Source organism: Cebus imitator, unplaced genomic scaffold, assembly GCF_001604975.1.
Source record: "Cebus imitator isolate Cc_AM_T3 unplaced genomic scaffold, Cebus_imitator-1.0 Scaffold749, whole genome shotgun sequence".
In the NCBI taxonomy this organism is placed as follows: domain Eukaryota; kingdom Metazoa; phylum Chordata; class Mammalia; order Primates; family Cebidae; genus Cebus; species Cebus imitator.
The window spans coordinates 925,829-943,559 of record NW_016108064.1 but is presented as its reverse complement, the minus strand read 5'-3'; the positions used below and the strand labels follow the sequence as shown (position 1 = coordinate 943,559).

General features: G+C 39.0%; 1 protein-coding gene across 4 annotated transcripts in view; it reads left to right on the top strand.

The window, feature by feature from the left end:
* Positions 1 to 17,731, top strand: part of AMPH (amphiphysin) — a 245,485-nt gene that overhangs the window by 109,731 nt on the left and 118,023 nt on the right. For all 4 annotated transcript variants that reach the window (XM_017519465.2, XM_017519464.2, XM_037735196.1 and 1 more), the window contains exon 3: positions 14,774 to 14,828. In XM_017519465.2, coding sequence (XP_017374954.1) covers positions 14,774 to 14,828 — 55 coding nt within the window. The remainder of the gene's footprint in view (positions 1 to 14,773; positions 14,829 to 17,731) is intronic.

Below are 17,731 nucleotides of genomic sequence, written 5' to 3'. Positions count from 1 at the left end.
ACAGTAGTACTGCAGTGAACATGTGAGTGCATGTGTCAAAACCCCACTTTTTATGTTGTCATTTACTCTACCTCTTTTATCCATTGGTGAATACCTGACATGGCTGGGGCTTGATCCAACTTGGATTACAAAGGCTGGAGCAAAGTTTTGTTCACTCCTGGTTCAAAAAATACCCTGGTTCCATGATGCCCATAGGTATCTGCTGACACAGTATTTTCAGTCTTCTAATAATTTTACATACATTTACAAGCAGTAAATAATTTTAATCATGCCTAAGAATGTTTTTCTTGCCTTAAGTCCCAGTTATGTTCTCCAATTTGTATGATTTTAAAATATTTTCAATATACTGTGATTTGGAATAAGATTATTCTCTGATAGGATAATATTTTTACCAGAGAGCCTTGATATATTTAATTGATATCAATTAATTGCTATGAAAAACTTCTTTTGTAATTATGGGTCTTGTTGCCTGAATTCATACTGGATTTCATTAATCATTAAACTCAATAATCGCATAGTATTCTGTAAGTGAATTGGTGCATGTCTGCATCTCTGGAAATAAACTTTACCTAGAGATGCTGTCTTAGTTGGTTTTTTGCTGCTGTAGCAGAATACCACAGAATAGGTAATTTATACAGAAAGAAAATTTATTTCTCACAGCTCTGGAGGCTGGGAAGTCCAAGGGTGTGGTGCCAGCATTGGCTTAGCCATCTGATGAAGACCATCCCATGGCAGATGGGTGGAAAATAGAAGCAAGTTAACCTGACAGAGGAAACTGGGTTGAACTTATCCTTTTTGTAAGCAGCCCACACTGTGGTAACTAGCTCACTCCCATGATAGTGGCATTAATTCATTCACGAGTATGAAACCTGCCTGATCTAATCACCTCTTAAAGATTCTGCCTCAACACTGTTGCAATGGTAATTACATTTCAAGATGAGTTTTGGCAGAGATGTTCAAACTATAGAATTCCCCCCGGTCCCTCAAAACTCATGTGCTTCTCTCAATTCAAAACACATTTATTCCATCTCAACAGCCCCAGAAGTCTTGTTCCAACATCAATTTAAAAGTTCAAAGTCCAGAGTACTGTATAAATCATATGTGAGTGAGACTGAAAGCATGATTCATCATGAGGCAAATTCCTTTCACCTGTGAGTCTGTGAAATCAAAACAAGTTATCTGCTTACAAAATACAATGTTTGGACAGGCATCGGATAGACATTTCAATTAAGGAGGATAAATAGGAAGAAAGAGAGAACTGGTCCCAAGTAAGCCCAAAACTCAACAGAGAAAACATTAAACCTTAAAGCTAGAGAATAATCATCCTTGACTCTATATCCCACTTACTGGATATGCTGTGGCTGGGGTTGGGCTCCCAAGGCCTCAGGCAGCGCTGTCCCCATGACTTTGCTAGGCTCAGTTCATCCAGCTTTAATGGGTTGGAGTTCCATGCTGGTGGCCCTTCAAGGTCTGTGTTTTCAGTACCAGCCCTGCCCCCAGGGCTCTACTGTGCGTTGCTCTAGTAGAGTTTCTGTGACACCACTGCTTCTGTGGCAAGTTTCTGCCTGAATTCTAAGCTTTTTATGAAATCCTTTGAAATCTCATGGGAGAAAGAAGCCATTTCCTCAAAATTATTCCATTCTGTGCACCTGCAGAATTATTACCATGTGGACACTATCAAGGCTTACCACATATGGAACAGTGGGTTGAGCTGCTCTTGGGGCCATTTGAGACACAGCTGGGCTGGCCAAATAGTGCTACGCTAGGATGTAGGGAGCAGAGTCCCATGGTTGCCCTGGGCAGTGAGCCTGTGGAACGTACCCCAGGTTCATCTCCCAAAACCATTCTGCCCTTCTAGAGTTCTGAGCAGCCTAGAAGATTTTCAGAATGATTGTGGGGTCTTTCTCTCATTGTCTTGATGAATAGCACTTGGCTTCTTTCTGTTCATATTAGTCTCTTTAACAAATGGTCACTTGGCTATGCCCTTAGCATTGTGTCTCTGACATGCTTTTTATTCTTTACATAGTCAGGCTGTGAATTTTCAAATCTTTTTGTTCTGCTTTCCTTTGAATTATAAATTGCATAGTAAGTCATTTCTTTTCTCTAGCATCTCACTATATGTAGTTGAAAGTAACCACAAAGCAACCTGAAGGCTTTGCTGATTAGATATTTCTTCCACCAGATATCCTATCGCATCACTATATTAGTCTGCTCTTACACTGCTATAACAACCTACCTGAGACTGGCTAATTTATGAAGAAATGAGGTTTAATTGTCTCATGGTTCCTTAGGCTGAACAAGAAGCATGGATGGGTGGGGGCCTCAGGAAACTTACAATCATGGCAGAAGGTAAAGAGGAAGGAGGCACATCTTACATGGCTGGAGCAGAAGGAAGAGAGTGAAGGGAGAAGTGCTATATACTTTTAAACAACCAGATCTCATGAGAACTCACTCACTATTAGAAGAGTGGCAAAGAAGAAGTCCACCCCCATGATCCAATCACGTCCTACCAAGTTTCTCCTCCAACATTGGGGATTATAATTTGACATGAGATTTGGGTGGGGACACAAATCCAAACCATATCATCCCTCCTCTGGCCCCTCCCAAATCTCATGTCCTTCTCACATTTCAAAATACAACCATTTCTTCTGAATAGTCCCACAAGTCTTAACTCATTTTGTCATTAACTCAAAAGTCCACAGTCCAAAGTCTCAGACAAGGAAAAGCCTTTCCACTTATGAGCCTGTAAAAATAGAAAACAAGTTAGTTACTTACAAGACACAATAGGGATACAGGCGTTAAATAAATACACCCATTACAAAAGGGAGAAATTGAGCAAAATAAAGGGGTCACAGGCCCCATGCAAGTCTGAAACCCAGCAGGGTAGTCATTAAATCTGAAAGGTCCAAAATAATCTCCCTTGACCCCATGTCTCATGTCCAGGCCACAGTGACACAAGGGGTAGGCTCTGAAGGTCTTGGGCAGCTCTGCCTCTGTGGCTCTGCAGGGCACAGCCCCTGAGACTGCTTTCATGGGTTGGCGTTGAGTGCCTGCAGCTTTTGCAGTTGCAGGGTGTAAGCTGTCAGTGGATCTACCATTCTGGGGTCTGGAGGACAGTGGCCCTCTTCTCACAGCTCCATTAGGCAGTGCCCTAGTGGGGCATCTGTGTAGGTAGTTCAACCCCCTGTTTCTTCTCTGCATTGCCCTAGTAGAGGTTCTCCGTAAGCATTTTGCTTTTACAGTAAACTTCTGCCTGGATATCCAGGTGTTTTCATATGTCCTTTGAAATCTAGGCAGAGGCTCCCAAGCCTCAGCTCTTTCCCTCTGCATACCTACAGGCTTAACACTATGTGAAAGTCATCAAGGCTTACAGCTTACATCCTCTGGAGCAGTGGCTTCAGACTTATTTGGGGCCCTTTTAACTATGACTGGAGCTGGAGTGGCTGGGATGCAAGGGGTGGTGTCCTGAGGTTGCTCAGGGCACCAGGCTCTGGGCCAGCCCACAAAACCATTCTTTCCCCCGTAGGCTTCAGGGCCTGTGATGGAAGGGGTTGCCAACAAGGTCTTTGAAAAAATGCCTTCAAGGCATTTCCCCCATTGTCTTGGCTGTTAACATTTGGCTCCTTATTACTTATGCAAATTTCTGCAGCCAACCCTCTCTAGAAAATGGGTTTTTCTTTTCTACCACATGTCCATGCTGCAAATTTTCCAAACTTTTACACTCTACTTCCCTTTTAAACCTAAGTTCCAGTTTCAGGTCATTTCTTTACTCATGAATATTATCATAGGCTGCTAGAAGCAGGCAGGCCAAGTCTTGAGTGTTCTGCAGGCAGGCCAAATCTTGAATGTTCTGCTGCTTAGAAATTTCTTCCACCTGATACCCTAAATCATGTCTCTAGAGCAGGGGCACAATGCCTCCCATCTCTTTGCTAACAAATAACACAAATGACCTTTGCTCCAGTTCCTAATAAGTTCCTCATCTCCATCTGAAACCTCCTCAGCCTGGACTTCATTGACTATATCACTGTCAGAATTTTGGTTACAACAATTTAATGAGTCTCCAGGAAGCTCCAAACTTTTCTTCATCTTTCTGTCTTCCCCTGAGCCCTCCACATTCTTCCAACCTCTACCCATTACCCAGTTTCAAAGTTACTCCCACATTTGCAGGTGTCTACTACCAAGCAGTAGGGCATTGCTTGGTACCAATTTTTTGTATTAGTTCATTCTGTTACTGCTATGAATAACTACCTGAGACTGGGTAATTTATAAAGAAAAGAGGTTAATATTGGCGTATGGTTCCACCGTCTGTACAGGAAGCTTGGATGGGGAGGCCTCAGGAAACTTGGAATCATGGTGGGTAGTGAAAAGGAAGGAGTTGCATCTGACTTGTCTAGAGAAGGAGGAACAATGTGAAGAAGGAAGTACTGCACACTTTTAAACAACCAGATATCACGAGAAGTCACTATTATCATGAGAATAGCAAAGGGGAAGTCCACCCCCATGATCCAGTCACCTCCCACCAGACCCCTCCACCAACACTGGAGATTATTGTTCAACATAAGATTTGGGAGGGGACACAAATCCAAACCATATCAGTTACCCTCAGTTTCTACATTTCGTAAATTCCACAGATCATGGACATAATTCAGCTAAGGTCTTTGTCACTGTATAACAAGGATTCCCTTTTCTTCAGGTTCCAATGCCTTGTTCCTCTTTTTTGTTTAAGACATTATTAGAATAGTCTTTACTGTCCTTATGTTTACTATGATTCTGGTCACAACCACATAAGTAATCTCTAAGATTTTCTTACAGCTCTCCTCTTCTGAGCCCTCACCAGAAGCACTGTTAATGCTCTGTTCACAGCCATAAAGGCTTTTTTTAGCCTTCTCCAAATTCTTCCAGCCTCTACCCATTACCCAGTTCTAAAGCTTCTTCCACATATTCAGGTATTTGTTATAACAACAGCCCTACACTCTGGTATAAATTTTCTGTCTTAGTCTGCTGCTATAACAGAATACCACTGACTGGGTAATTTATAAAGAAAAATTTATTTCTCACAGTTATGGAGGCTAAGGAGTCCAAGGGCATGCCATCAGCATCTGCTCAGACATTAGTGGAAGAACAGAAGGTGAAAGCAAATGCACAAAAGAGGGAAGAAATCAGGCCAAAGTCACCTTTAATAGCAGGAACCCACATGATACTGGACCACTCCCATGATAATGGGATTAATCCATTCATGAAGGTGAAGCCATCGTGGACTAATCACCTAAAAATCCTACCTCTCAACATTGTTACAATGGCAATTAAACTTCAACATGAGCTTTGGCAGGGACATTGAAACCATAGCATATACTCTTAGTTGTAGCTATAAATTTCTAGGGGAGTTCTTTAATGTTGAAAACCACCTTCTTGTGTAAATATTTTCCAGCATTTAAAGTGTTTCCTCTTAGTAATAACTTTTAAGGAACTTCTTAGGTTATTTGATGGATGATATCATGAGGAGGCTCATTTAAAACACTGGTAGGTAACTATTGAGGCATGTATTTGCTATGGATTTATTGAGTGTGTTCTGCATGCCAGGAATTCATCTAGGTATTTCAGAAGCTTCAGTTAAACAAGACAGACAAAGGTCATTGCCATTGTGGATCTTACATTCCAAAACAGGGAGGCAGACAATAAACTGAGCACAATTAATAAGTAGATTATACTGTCTGCTGGAAAAATGATGAGAGCTATAGAGAGAAAACCAAGTAAGAGTTTCAATAAGAAGAGCAAGGGGAATGGTATTTGAATGCCTGGAGGCAGCAAGTTTCAAGTTTTGTTTTTTGAAGCAAAGGGGGGGTCAAAGACTAAGACAATATTTGGGAGAAAGAGTGAGGGTCAAAAGAACATTTTCTTAAGAAGGCAGTGTGTGTCCTAAAGAGACTTATTTAGTCCAAAAGGAAAATGTGGCAATTCATCAGGTAAAGGGGAGAACTGATCTGTGTCCTTGAGCAGGCAGGAGGATTTGGGATCCAATACACAGCTGAGGAACTGACTTGAGTGAGGAGCAGGACACTTTATTTAAGGTCACAGAGAATAACTTCCCTATAGATAAAGTGTTATCGAAAGCATTCTTTACTGACTCAAGGCATCGTACAGCAACTGAAAAAAAAACAATTTAGAAAAATTTCTGTTTGGTTCAAGCTTGTGGTCTAGTGCACAAAAGTCTTCTTTCTTTTGAAGCAATGGAAGTAGTAGGAAAAAGATACAGAACCTCTTGTTGATGTGACTATACTTCCATAATTATGATATATTTTGATATCCTAGTTTCATCACTTAACATTAGTGCAAGGGTATACTCTCGCCCCAATTGATAATCTTAGAAGAAATGATTTCTATACCTTTCCACGATCCCGCTTTCAGCTAGCCTTTCCAGGTTCAGTGAGTGTCTGCTGTTCATTTTGGCAAAAATCCTTATCCTGTAAAGCTGCTCGGATAGCATGCTAAATAATCATGAAATTGTTATGTGATTAGTTATGAGATTCTTAGTTTAACTAATTTAGATATAGTTGTATTCATAATATGGCAAAAAGAAGGGAAGGTGGCCACTGAACTCTTAGTTAAGACTGTCAGTCTCCTTTGTAATATTATTCTTACGGAAAATATGTGTTTTGATTATACAATCTTGATTTAAAGTTTTTAAAATGTAAGTATAAAACACCATGATTGCCAATATAATTGACTTCTGTGGGAGGGAGCAGATAGTGGAAACGTGTAGGTGTGAAAAGAATGTATTGGCCCTTACTTTTCAAACTTTTCTGCATTTATCTATAGTGTTTCTATTTATTTCATTTCCAACGCATCCAGTAAATCTCCCCTTTGCTCACTGGCAAATAAGTCTGCCTACTTCATGGAAACGCTAGGGTGTTGCTGTCCATGGTGCCAGATGGGAGGAAGAAAACAAAAACTTCTTGTGTTTGAATCTGTTAACCTCTTTATTCTTATTTATGTTATTTCATCAGTAAGAACATCCCTTCAGTTCTAGCCTATCTAAATCAAAAACTTTAAACGGAACTAAAAATTGACCCAGTCATACTGCAGATGTCCCAGGCATTAATGTGCCATTTCCTACGAAGCCTGTCCCCAATTTAAGAAATCAGTCCTAGAGGAAGCTCTTCATGTTATTTTTCTGACGGTTTCCTTTTATCTATCCTATTCTGTTACCCACTTTAATTGCATTTTACCCTACATTTTAATTAATCATGCCAGCCAGGGAGGGTTTAGAGTCCCATTCCTCAGCATTTATTTAGAGACTAATTCCATATATTTTCCATTTCCCCTTGTGAATTAAGCTCATTATTTAGTTTGTACGTTTCTGTCTAAATGGTTCCCAGGTTGACTGTACAATTCTGGTAATGGGATGTGGAGAATGAGGCATATCTCCCATCCAAGCCCAGGGAGACTATCGGAAATGGTTTTGAACATCTGCAGAAATAAGCTACAGTTGGTTTTCAGATTTGCATCAGTTTTATTGGTTCCCATTGATAGTGATTCTCTCTTATAAGTCACGTTGTAAGCCCCACCATTGATTTTGCCATTGGCATAGCAATCTAAATGAAAGACATACATTAGAATGAATTTCTCATGGTGACTGACTGAAACTTGGAACTAGACATAGTTTTAAGTGTCTTTTTAGCAATTTCATACTAGAGCTATATACTGGAGTATACATCAACACACTTTAGTGTCCATTAAGTGACAGGCACAGTGAAAAATTAAGATTTCCCAGTAACCATCATCTTGAGGCCTTTTAAAAATACGGATTCCTGGGTCCTATTTCAGACTTATGAGTCAGGTCACACTTTGACTTGTGTCTCTAAAGAGTCATTCTATGATGTTAATCACTTGTATATAAGCCTGCAATTGTACACATACGATAAAGATAATGGCTTCTTTGATTGCATATTTTCTCCAATATGTTACCAAACCTGATTAATTATAAGAATCTTCCAAGGAGCTTTAACAATTTCTAGATTTGCAAGCCCCATTTGACTGGCTTAGGCAAAAGCAGTGACAAAGTATTTTTATATTGAAGACTTTCTACAAGTAGGGCTTTGGCATTTAGAAAGCATTTTGTATATTATCTACTTGATTCTCATGGCAATCCATAATTATAATTCTGCTTTACATGAGAAAACTGAGTATATATTATAAAAATTTTCATTTTGGATATGAACTTAATTATTTTTTCCTTTAGAATTCATGCTTTCTTGCTTCCTTAGGCAGTAATTTATCATATTGGCTTGATTTTTCTCATATCCAATGTTAGTTTGTTCTTTTACATCTCTGTAACTTATTCTTATATACTCTGGGAGCCTCTATTACTGCAGTATTCAAAGCTATAAAATAACTTTCTGAAAAACATAATTGTGTGTTTAATACTTAAAAGTACAAATAAGAAAACAAGGAAGCATTATAAATTCCCAGGTAGCTTGTTTTGGGAAGATTTTTCATCATGCGCCTACCCTATGAAGATATTCATTTACAATAGGACATGTAGCAGAACTTAGGTCAATCAAGCATTTATAAAACACCTACCCTTTGCATAATTTATCATTTACAAAGTGTTAGAGGAATGATAATAGTGTTATCCAGCATTTCCTGAGTGCATGATATGTGCCAGGCACTCAGCAGATACTTTATATGACTTGTCATCCTCAGCCTTCATAATAGCTCTATGGTGGTGGGTACTGTTATCATCCTCATTTAAAAGATGAGGAATCAGAGGCTTAGAGAGATTAAGTAACTTTCTCCAAGTTGCATGGTTAGAAGTGGCAGAGCTCAGATTTTAAGGTCAGGAGGTATGATCTCAGAGCTCACAGACTTAACCACGATGTGATATGAATCACATGGAATAAACTCTGTGTAATCATGAGCCTTTGAGAAAAAACTAGTGAACGATTGATACCTTTATTTACAGATGAGGACCATATCCTGAGAGCATGGAGAATGGTGCCTTTAGTTACATTATCGTCATTTATCAACAGTTGCTTCTTTTTCAGCAGCTTCATCCTTCATCATCTTTACAGCCTGGGGCACAGAGATGAAGAGCAGGGGTCAAGCTGGTAGGCTCTTGAGGCAGATCATAGGGCTAAATTAACTCAGTGCACCTGGATTCCAGTTCTGGCTTGCCACCTGTTAGATGTGTGACTTTGGGCAAGTTCTCAGCCTGCATACCTCTGTGTTCTTGTCTGTAAAAATGTGCCAACCATATGCAGTTATTGTGAGGAGTATGAGCTAACAGAGTTGTGAAACTTAGAACAATGTCTGGAACAAAGTGACCACTCAGTAGGTGTTAGACTTTGTGATTATTTTGCCAGATCACTTTCATTGTTCCATCATGGACTGAACTGTGTTCCCCTCAGAGTCTTTAGCTGAATCCCTAACCCCCACTACCTCAGAATGTGACTGTTTTGGGACATAGGGCCGTTAAGGAGGTGATTAAGGTTGAGTGAGGTCATATGCGTGAGCCCTAATCCAACAGGACTGGTGCCCTCATAAGAAGAGGGAGAGGCAACAGGGATGCACGCACGCAGACAAAAAAGCCATGCAAGGACACAGTGAGAAGGTGGTCAGCCACTGGGGGAACTGCACCTGCCAACACCTTGATTTTGGACCTTCAGCCTCCAGAACTGTAAGAAAGCCACCTAGTCTGTGGTTTTGTGTTGTGGCTGCCTAAGCAAACGAATACAGACATCATAAATGGCAATTTCAGAAGTGTTCTGCCAGAGAAATTGTTTTACGGAGTCAGTTCTGGGTTTTTAATGAAAGCTCCATTAGTGCAAAAAGCTCAAAGCAAGGAAGCAGAAATGTAAATTTCAGAGACCCTGATGCTTTTACTTATGAAAAACTCTCATCTTCCCATTTGATAGCACCTGAACTTTTCACAAGGAGAGCTCTATTTCTGAACAAACCAAGAGTGCCTGTAGTGCTCAGTGGCCTAATGTCTTTGATCATAAGTGGATTCAGATATTGTGTTATTAGTCATCTGCTAATCAAGGTGCTGATTATGGCCTCATTAAATCTCATCGCCTTAATAATCTAATTTTCTTCTAAGCTGCAAAAATGATAAACAAGTTTATTATCATTGCTATCAAGATTAAGTTAACCCATTTGAACTCTGAGAAATTGAGCCAATTTTAATTTTGATGTGTTACTTCAGCCATTTTCAGAGAAAAATGTCATCAAAGGCAAAAAAATAATGTAACTATGGGAATGTCTATAGGCTTATGATCACAGATGAGATGACAGGACTCACCTTTGTAAAATTATAACTTTATGAAGTTTTGACTCCTAAGATCCACTTTAAATGCAGATGTTAGTACTGCTGGCTTTCCACCTGAGCCCTTTATAAAATGTCAGCTCACAGTTTCTGAGTTGGAGAAGCAACTTAATGAAAAAATTTTCTACACTGTGGTGTGATATTTTCTTCGTTTTGTCTTTCTTTTCCTTTTTATAACAAAAGTTACTTATAAAGATAAATCAGTGCTACACTGACCATATATCAGCAAGCCAATTCAACAGCCCATTGCTTGTTTAACAGGTATCAAACTCCTATTGCCTTGAGGTATTTTCCAGACCTGCTTAACCTTACTAATAAAATCCACAGAGTTTGGTTTTTCTTGTACAGTTGGGGCCATAGTGATGCACAGCCCTGCCCAGGGGTTTCATGCACATGGTAGCATGTGGGAACAGTGCCTCTAAATTGTGCAGTGGATGCCACTGCTCTAAGTTTAGTTTCTTAGAAATAATTCATTCTATGAATTTTGTCCATAACTAAATTAATACCTCAACTATGGCTTCTTTCATATGTGCAGAAATAACTGGGTTAAAAGTAAACTAACAAAATTATACCTCTCTGAAGACTCTTGAAGTCTTGGCATATGTATTTACTGTTATTAGTATACTGCAGTGCTTCAAAATTTAATGTATCTAAAGAAAAGAAAAGCTTGTCTCATTAATTTCCAACATTCTTTCTCTAGGCTTTTTACCTTTTTGATTAAGGTAGAATTTTAGATGAAATTCAATATGGCTATTACTGAGTGGTTTATGAAACCCAAATACTCATGGGAAAAATTAAGAATTTTAATAATTGTAAAAGAAGAAATTCATTTAAATCAGCCTTTGGTTTATCTGTTTAAATTGAACACATTTATTAAATCATTATTGTACAATTTTGAACTTTCTTCTGCTCTTACATAAACAAATCTCCTCTGGATTTCTTATTTCATTAAAAAAAAATCTTGCTTTCCTTTGACAAGATGAATCCGGTATATGGACTAGAGACTGAATTATTTTCCTTTATTTCTACTGAAGGGAAGGCAATTAGTTAATTGTGGGGCTAAGTTGACCTAACTTTATTCCTTGAACATTTGAGAAAAGAATGCCTTTCCCTGCTACTTTTTTGCTATTTCAGGATATTCTGAGCAATCCTGGTGACTCATAACCAACCATTTTCATGGCCGGCTTTGTATAACTGAGGGAACACATCCTTCTGGGTGAGAAGTGAGCCTTGCTTAACTCAGTGTCCCTGACACATTTCCATGGAAGAAGGACCATGACTAGTACAGCAGAATCCTAAAGCAGACAGCTGAAAGCAGCAGATGTCTGTGAAGTTCTGTGTTTCATCCCCATGCCATTTTTTATTCATAAGAGGTGGCTTAGTGGTTGTAAAATAATGGTTTCTCTTCCATTTCTTTCCTTTCTGCTCAATAAATTGATGTTCCAGAGAGATCTTTTAGCTTTGTTTTGTGGATGTATGTGCCCTAGACAAATAAATGCCCCCAGATTCTATAATTATCTAGTTTGAGAAATACGGCCTTAGTGGATTCAAGCCCTCCTATTTGTACCTTTTAGGGCTGTTAGTCTTTAGATCGGTTTGGGTCTATATTTGTCCAGGTAAATTTCATATATTATTATATCTTAAATTATCTGAAATCTGATGGGACAAATTATTCTGGAGCTTGCTTCTCTCTCAGTTCCATTCTATCTCTTTCCATCACTTGACCACAACTTAGGCTTCCATTTGTGAACCATTCAGTTTGTCCTTAATCTTTCCAATTTGATTTTTCTGAAATGTTTCTGTAAATGTCTTTAGTTCTTTTCTGTTCACTAACTCTATTGAGCTTTTTATTGTTGTGGCTGGATTTCAGCCTCTCTTTACATCTCAGCATTTCCTCTATTGACAGTGAATCATTTTATCGGGTAGTTTGGGTTAGGTTATGTCATGGTAGCAATATCCCAGTGTCTTTCAACGACAGAGGTTGGTTTCTCACTCATGAAAATGCAGGTGGTGGCTGTGCTTTGTGGTCCTTTCACACTGGGATCCAGGTTGAAGAAACAAATTCTGTATGGGGAGAGGAAAGAAATGGCAGGAGCATGTGATACCTCCTATGGCTTCAGCTTGGAAGTAGCACGTGTTACTTCCACTCACGTTTCATTGGCTAGGTTAAGTCCTACAGCCAAGCCTGATGCTGCTGAGGCAGGAAGTCTGATCTTCCTCCACAGACAGATCTGGTAGGGAGATGCAGCATAGATTGACAATAATAAAATCTACCAAAGCCATATTTTTTCCACTTTTTGCATAGTCAAAATGTGACACAATGCCCTCACATAATGGATGTTTAGTAGGGGAAAGACCGACTTCTTTTGTTCCAGTATACTTTCTTGGTGGTATTGAGGACTTCGTCCTGACTTCTCTGGGTCCTCTTCATCATCTGCTTTTATTCAAGTGTTGATCATCAGCATTTTCTCTTTGTTCTTCTCTTCCTCTCTCTGGAAATAGTTTTCTACTACACTTTACTGTTTGGAACCCCACCATGATTTTCTTTATTTTCTGTAGTTCATGGAAATTTGCCATCACACAAACTTTCTGAGTGTTTCAACAAGATAAAAGAAACATTGAGTTTTGATTTAAAACCATGTTGAGACACTAGAAAGGGAATCAATTCTTTAGCAATTTGATTCCTGCTTTGTCATTCTGAGTAGAACCATTCTGTTTGAAGTTTGTACATGCCAGCAAATGGGCTAACCCTAAGCTTTTGTCTGGTAGCAACTGGGTTTATTAAGCTGCAACAATAGCTTGAGCTTAACTCAAATACAGAATACCTCACCTGAGTGTTGCATGGCTTTCAAGGAAATAATGTCACTATAGCTGTACAAAACAAGGGCTATATGGAAAATATCCTAATTCAGAATCCCTTTTGCCATCGATCATAGTCTTACTTCTTTTCAGTTTCTTTGTATTAATCATTATTTCTAAATGTGATGGGCATTTTGTTTTTGTACTTCAACACTTTGAATGGCTGTTGCAATGCTAAATGTAATCTGCCTTGTAGTGCAATTTTTTTTTTGCTTATATATTTAAGCTCCCCCAGTAGATTATAATGAAGAAAGAGGTCCCCTCACCACTCTTTTGGGTAAATACTAACAATGTTTAAATTGAACATGACTATTGAAGTTGCTGTCCTATTATTGAACTTAAGGTGGAGTCCTGTATGTTAGCTCTCTACAATTTTGTTAAATGACTAAGCGATTAAAATGCATGCATATTTTAAATAGATTTTCAGCTGTAGAGTCATAGCAGCTACTGTTGGTGCTCAGCCATATGTCCCTGATAGCTACTTTTTCTGAGCCCACTAGACTGACTTGCTAGCGTTAGCAACTCTTTGCCTGAGGGCTTCTCTGGTTTTTGGATCCCTCTCTGCCCCTATATAGACATATTGGGGAATTAATGTTCCCTGGGAGTAGCCCAAGAAACATGACTGACAAGAGATATTGGATAAACGCCCCAGCTTCCTTGCCTTTCAGTTAGGGTGTATATAGGGTGTTTTATTGGCACTGTCTTCCAGAGTTCCCCAGTGGAACTGAGGCCCAGTTGCCCACAGTGGTAACTTGCTTGATAATGTACCCTGTATCGGCTGTCTTCCCTTCTCTGCCTCACTTCTCTACTCTCCTATTGGCATTTCTTTGATTAACTCCAAATCAAGCTATTTGCAGTCTCATCTCAGTTTCAGAGAGTCTTGGAATTTCTAAAAAGTTATTTAAACCAAAACAGGCATTCATGTGTCAACATTTATAATTTAACAATTTCTCTCTTTCAGTGCAGTCCAATAAAAATGTAATACAAACTACATAGCTTAGAATTTTCTAGTGGCCACATCCTTTAAAGTGAAAAGAAAGAGATGAAATTTTAATAATGTGGTTTAATTCTATATATCCAAAATATTACCATTTTAACATGTAATCTATATAAAATTAATGAGGTTTTTTTTGATGCTTCATCTCTAGAATCTGTTATATAAAATATACTTATACTGTAAATGAAAAATACCCTTACAGTACATCTCAATTGCAAGTATTCAATAGCTATATGTGGCTAGCGGCTACCATATTAGATAATGGTGATCACTTCCCTGCTATTGTAACCCATGTGTCAAAATCTAGAAATTTGATAGCTCTTGAATTAGAGGTTGTGTAATGAATAGTATTGTCTATTAGTAAAATCTTGCCTTCTTTTGCTCTTTGAAGTGGAACAAAATTTCTGTAAATATCTAGACTGATGGATATTATTGCCTTGTTTAGCCTGTGTCTACATATTTTTTTCTTTTCTTCAAGAATGAGCTTCTGGCAATTGAGCTTCTCTCAATGTTACATTGATACTTAACACTTCTTACATGTTTTCATGCTAGCTATAGACTAGATGTTTAGCATCTGTGGTTGTGTTTTTCAGGCAGAGGGCACCAGACTTCAGCGAGAACTCCGAGGATATTTAGCAGCAATCAAAGGTAATGTGTATAAGTTGTTTACTGCATGTTACTAAGCACAGGTTGTTCTTGGAATTCATGAGTGACAGGATTGAGTGTTAATTACAAAGCCATTTGGCTTCCTGGCAAGATGGGTGCTTGAACACAGGTGTTCCCTTCCACCCACCCCCAAATTCCCATTGAAATGATAATCAGAATATATAAGGAAAAAATATGCCTGCCCTTATGCTGGAAACTAGAAATAAATGCCACCCACATGCCAGAGATTTCCAGGAAAATTTCTTAGAGTGAGCTGGAGACCTTGTTTAAGAAAAGCTGCAGCTGGTTTACCTCCTGAGGAAGACCACATTCCAAGAGTGAAGCACTTATAGACTCGCACCTAAGCCCTCCCACTGGAAGGGGCAGGACATGGTGGCAGAGGCAGGAGGAAGATTGTCAGCAAACATGGCCCTGGACTGGCTGTGACTTGTGTATACCCGCAGCACTTGCAGCCCTACTGACGTGCAATGCACAGGAATGGAGAGGCCTTGGCATGAGTTTCTGGACTCAGCCATGTAAGGCAAGGAAATGAGGCCACTGGAGGAGGGAAAAGAGAGCAATAGGGAGGTGGGCTCAGCCTATGTCTGCTACCCATCAACACACTGCCTGCCCTGGCTCACAGCCAAGTATGCCCACAGATATAATGTATCATAAGGCAGATTTTGTGGGGAAAGAATTGATCATCTGACAAGCGGTACTGGGAAAACTGGCCAAACACTTAGAAAACAGTGAAATTCTCAACCTCACACTTTACTCCCTCCTTCCTAATTCCAGATATAGTAAAGATTTAAATATGTTGTTTTGCTGCATTCTACTAACTTCAATAGGGATAGCACCAGGTTCAAGAGGCTGAAGAAGGGAAGCCAGAGTCAGCAGACGAGACACAGCTGTATTCGTGGAAAACTTACAGAGTGGGCCCAGTCATGGCAGGGCTGGGCAGGAGTACCACATAACCCATTGGTGGCAGGCTGGGAGGAGAACTGCATCCGTTTGGAAAAAGCAATGCAATTTCTGTAACATTTTCACTTAGCACCCTCCACCTAACAACATCCACCTGGCAACCTTTTTTTTAACCCAAAAGACACGGCCTCAATCCCTTTTATGGCCTGCTTCCACGGGACTGGCTGGGGCTCAGATGTTCCTTGTAGACAAGGAAAGAATGTCTGGGCTGGCCACTCCCAGATTCCTTAGCTCCGAACGCTGAACACATACTCAGGTGCATCCACCATACAGGTGCATCTCAGGGTGTGCTTATTACTGTCAGGTGTGTCTGCCATCCATCGATATGCAAAGAGATGTGCTTAAGTACTGAATAAATTATAGTAAATTTAGTCTCTAGGGTTGTAAAGGAGGTCTTTATAAGGGTTACTTCCAAGGCAGAAACCCATAAAGATGGAGAGATTTGACCTTGTAAGTATTTAAAACTTAATATATTTTTTAAAAACTCCATTTCGACAACATGGTTAATGAAAGTAAATCAAGATATAAAGAGCTCAGCGAGTAAACTAAATGAAGGTTAGTCGGTTAAGTAAAAAATGGGCAGAAGACTCGAAGGAAAAATGAACCAAAGAACTACAGATGGGTGATAAACGTGAAAAAGCCTTATCCTCAAAAATAATCAAAAAATATAAAGTAGCATCAAAAAGATTTTATCATTTTTACTTCAAATCTTCGAAGACATTAAAAATAAAAGACTGCAGTATTTAATATTGGCAAAACTCTGGGAAGCAGACCACATTCATGTATTGCTGGGAGGATAGCTTTTCTGGAGAGCATTCAGGAAAGGTATTTATTTATTTATTTATTATGCTTTTTAACATACCAGTTTCATCCTAAGAATTTATTGTCACAATTTCAATATGGATATGTAAAATTGATTACAAACATGTTATTAAATAATAAAATAAAATATCAATAACAAAAAATTGGCCAAAATAATAAAAATTAACAAAATTGATTTTTAAACTAAAATATATTTACTAATTTTATAGCCAGGCATATCATTTTAATTCTCATGATAGCTCTACAGGCAGGTAGTTTTATTATCTTCATTTTATAGATAAGAAAAATGAGTGATAGCCGGGCACAGTGGCTCAAATAGCCTTTAATCCCAGCACTTTGGGAAGCCAAGGTGGGTGGAACACTTTATGCCAGAAGTTCAAGACCAGCCTGGGCAACATGGAAAAACCCCATCTCTACTGAAAATACAAAAGTTAGTCAGGCATGGTTGCACATGAGAGGTGAAGGTTGCAGTGAGCCGAGATCACGCCACTGCACTCCAGCCTAGGTGACTGAGCGAGACCCTGTCTCACAAAAAAAAAAAAAAAGAAAAAGTGAGCTTTTTAAACAGTTTAAAAAGCTCATCCAAGGTCACATGCCAAGGAAACAACAGTGCCAGATTGCATATTTTTTTCTGTTTCCCTCCAAAGCCCTGACTTTTATCTACTGTCTTACTGCCTTTGAACTACATGACCAGTGGTAAGGCATTAGTTTCACAAGTCAGAGTTCATATATACAATGGAATAATGGCAACCTATCTATTACTTTTTAATGAGCAGTTACTAAGTGCTAGAGTCTGTGCTAAGCATTTTAGACATATTCCCTGTTTCTAACTTCCCAACACCGCTATATCAATGTCATTAACTTGATTTTACATTTGCAAAGAAGTAAGCCTCAGAGAATTTAACTTCCACAGTTTGATGGAATTACTCCCAAATCAACCTTAAGTATTTGTAACAGTTCAGTCAGAAAATAGAAGCCACTCTAGGTATTTCTTTTATTATTGATTTAGGTTTTGAACTCAGAAGTCATATGTTGTTTCAAGCACAGGACATTTTCTGGGTTAGTTGATTTTTTGAAATGTGAATACATTTGTTGAATGAAAG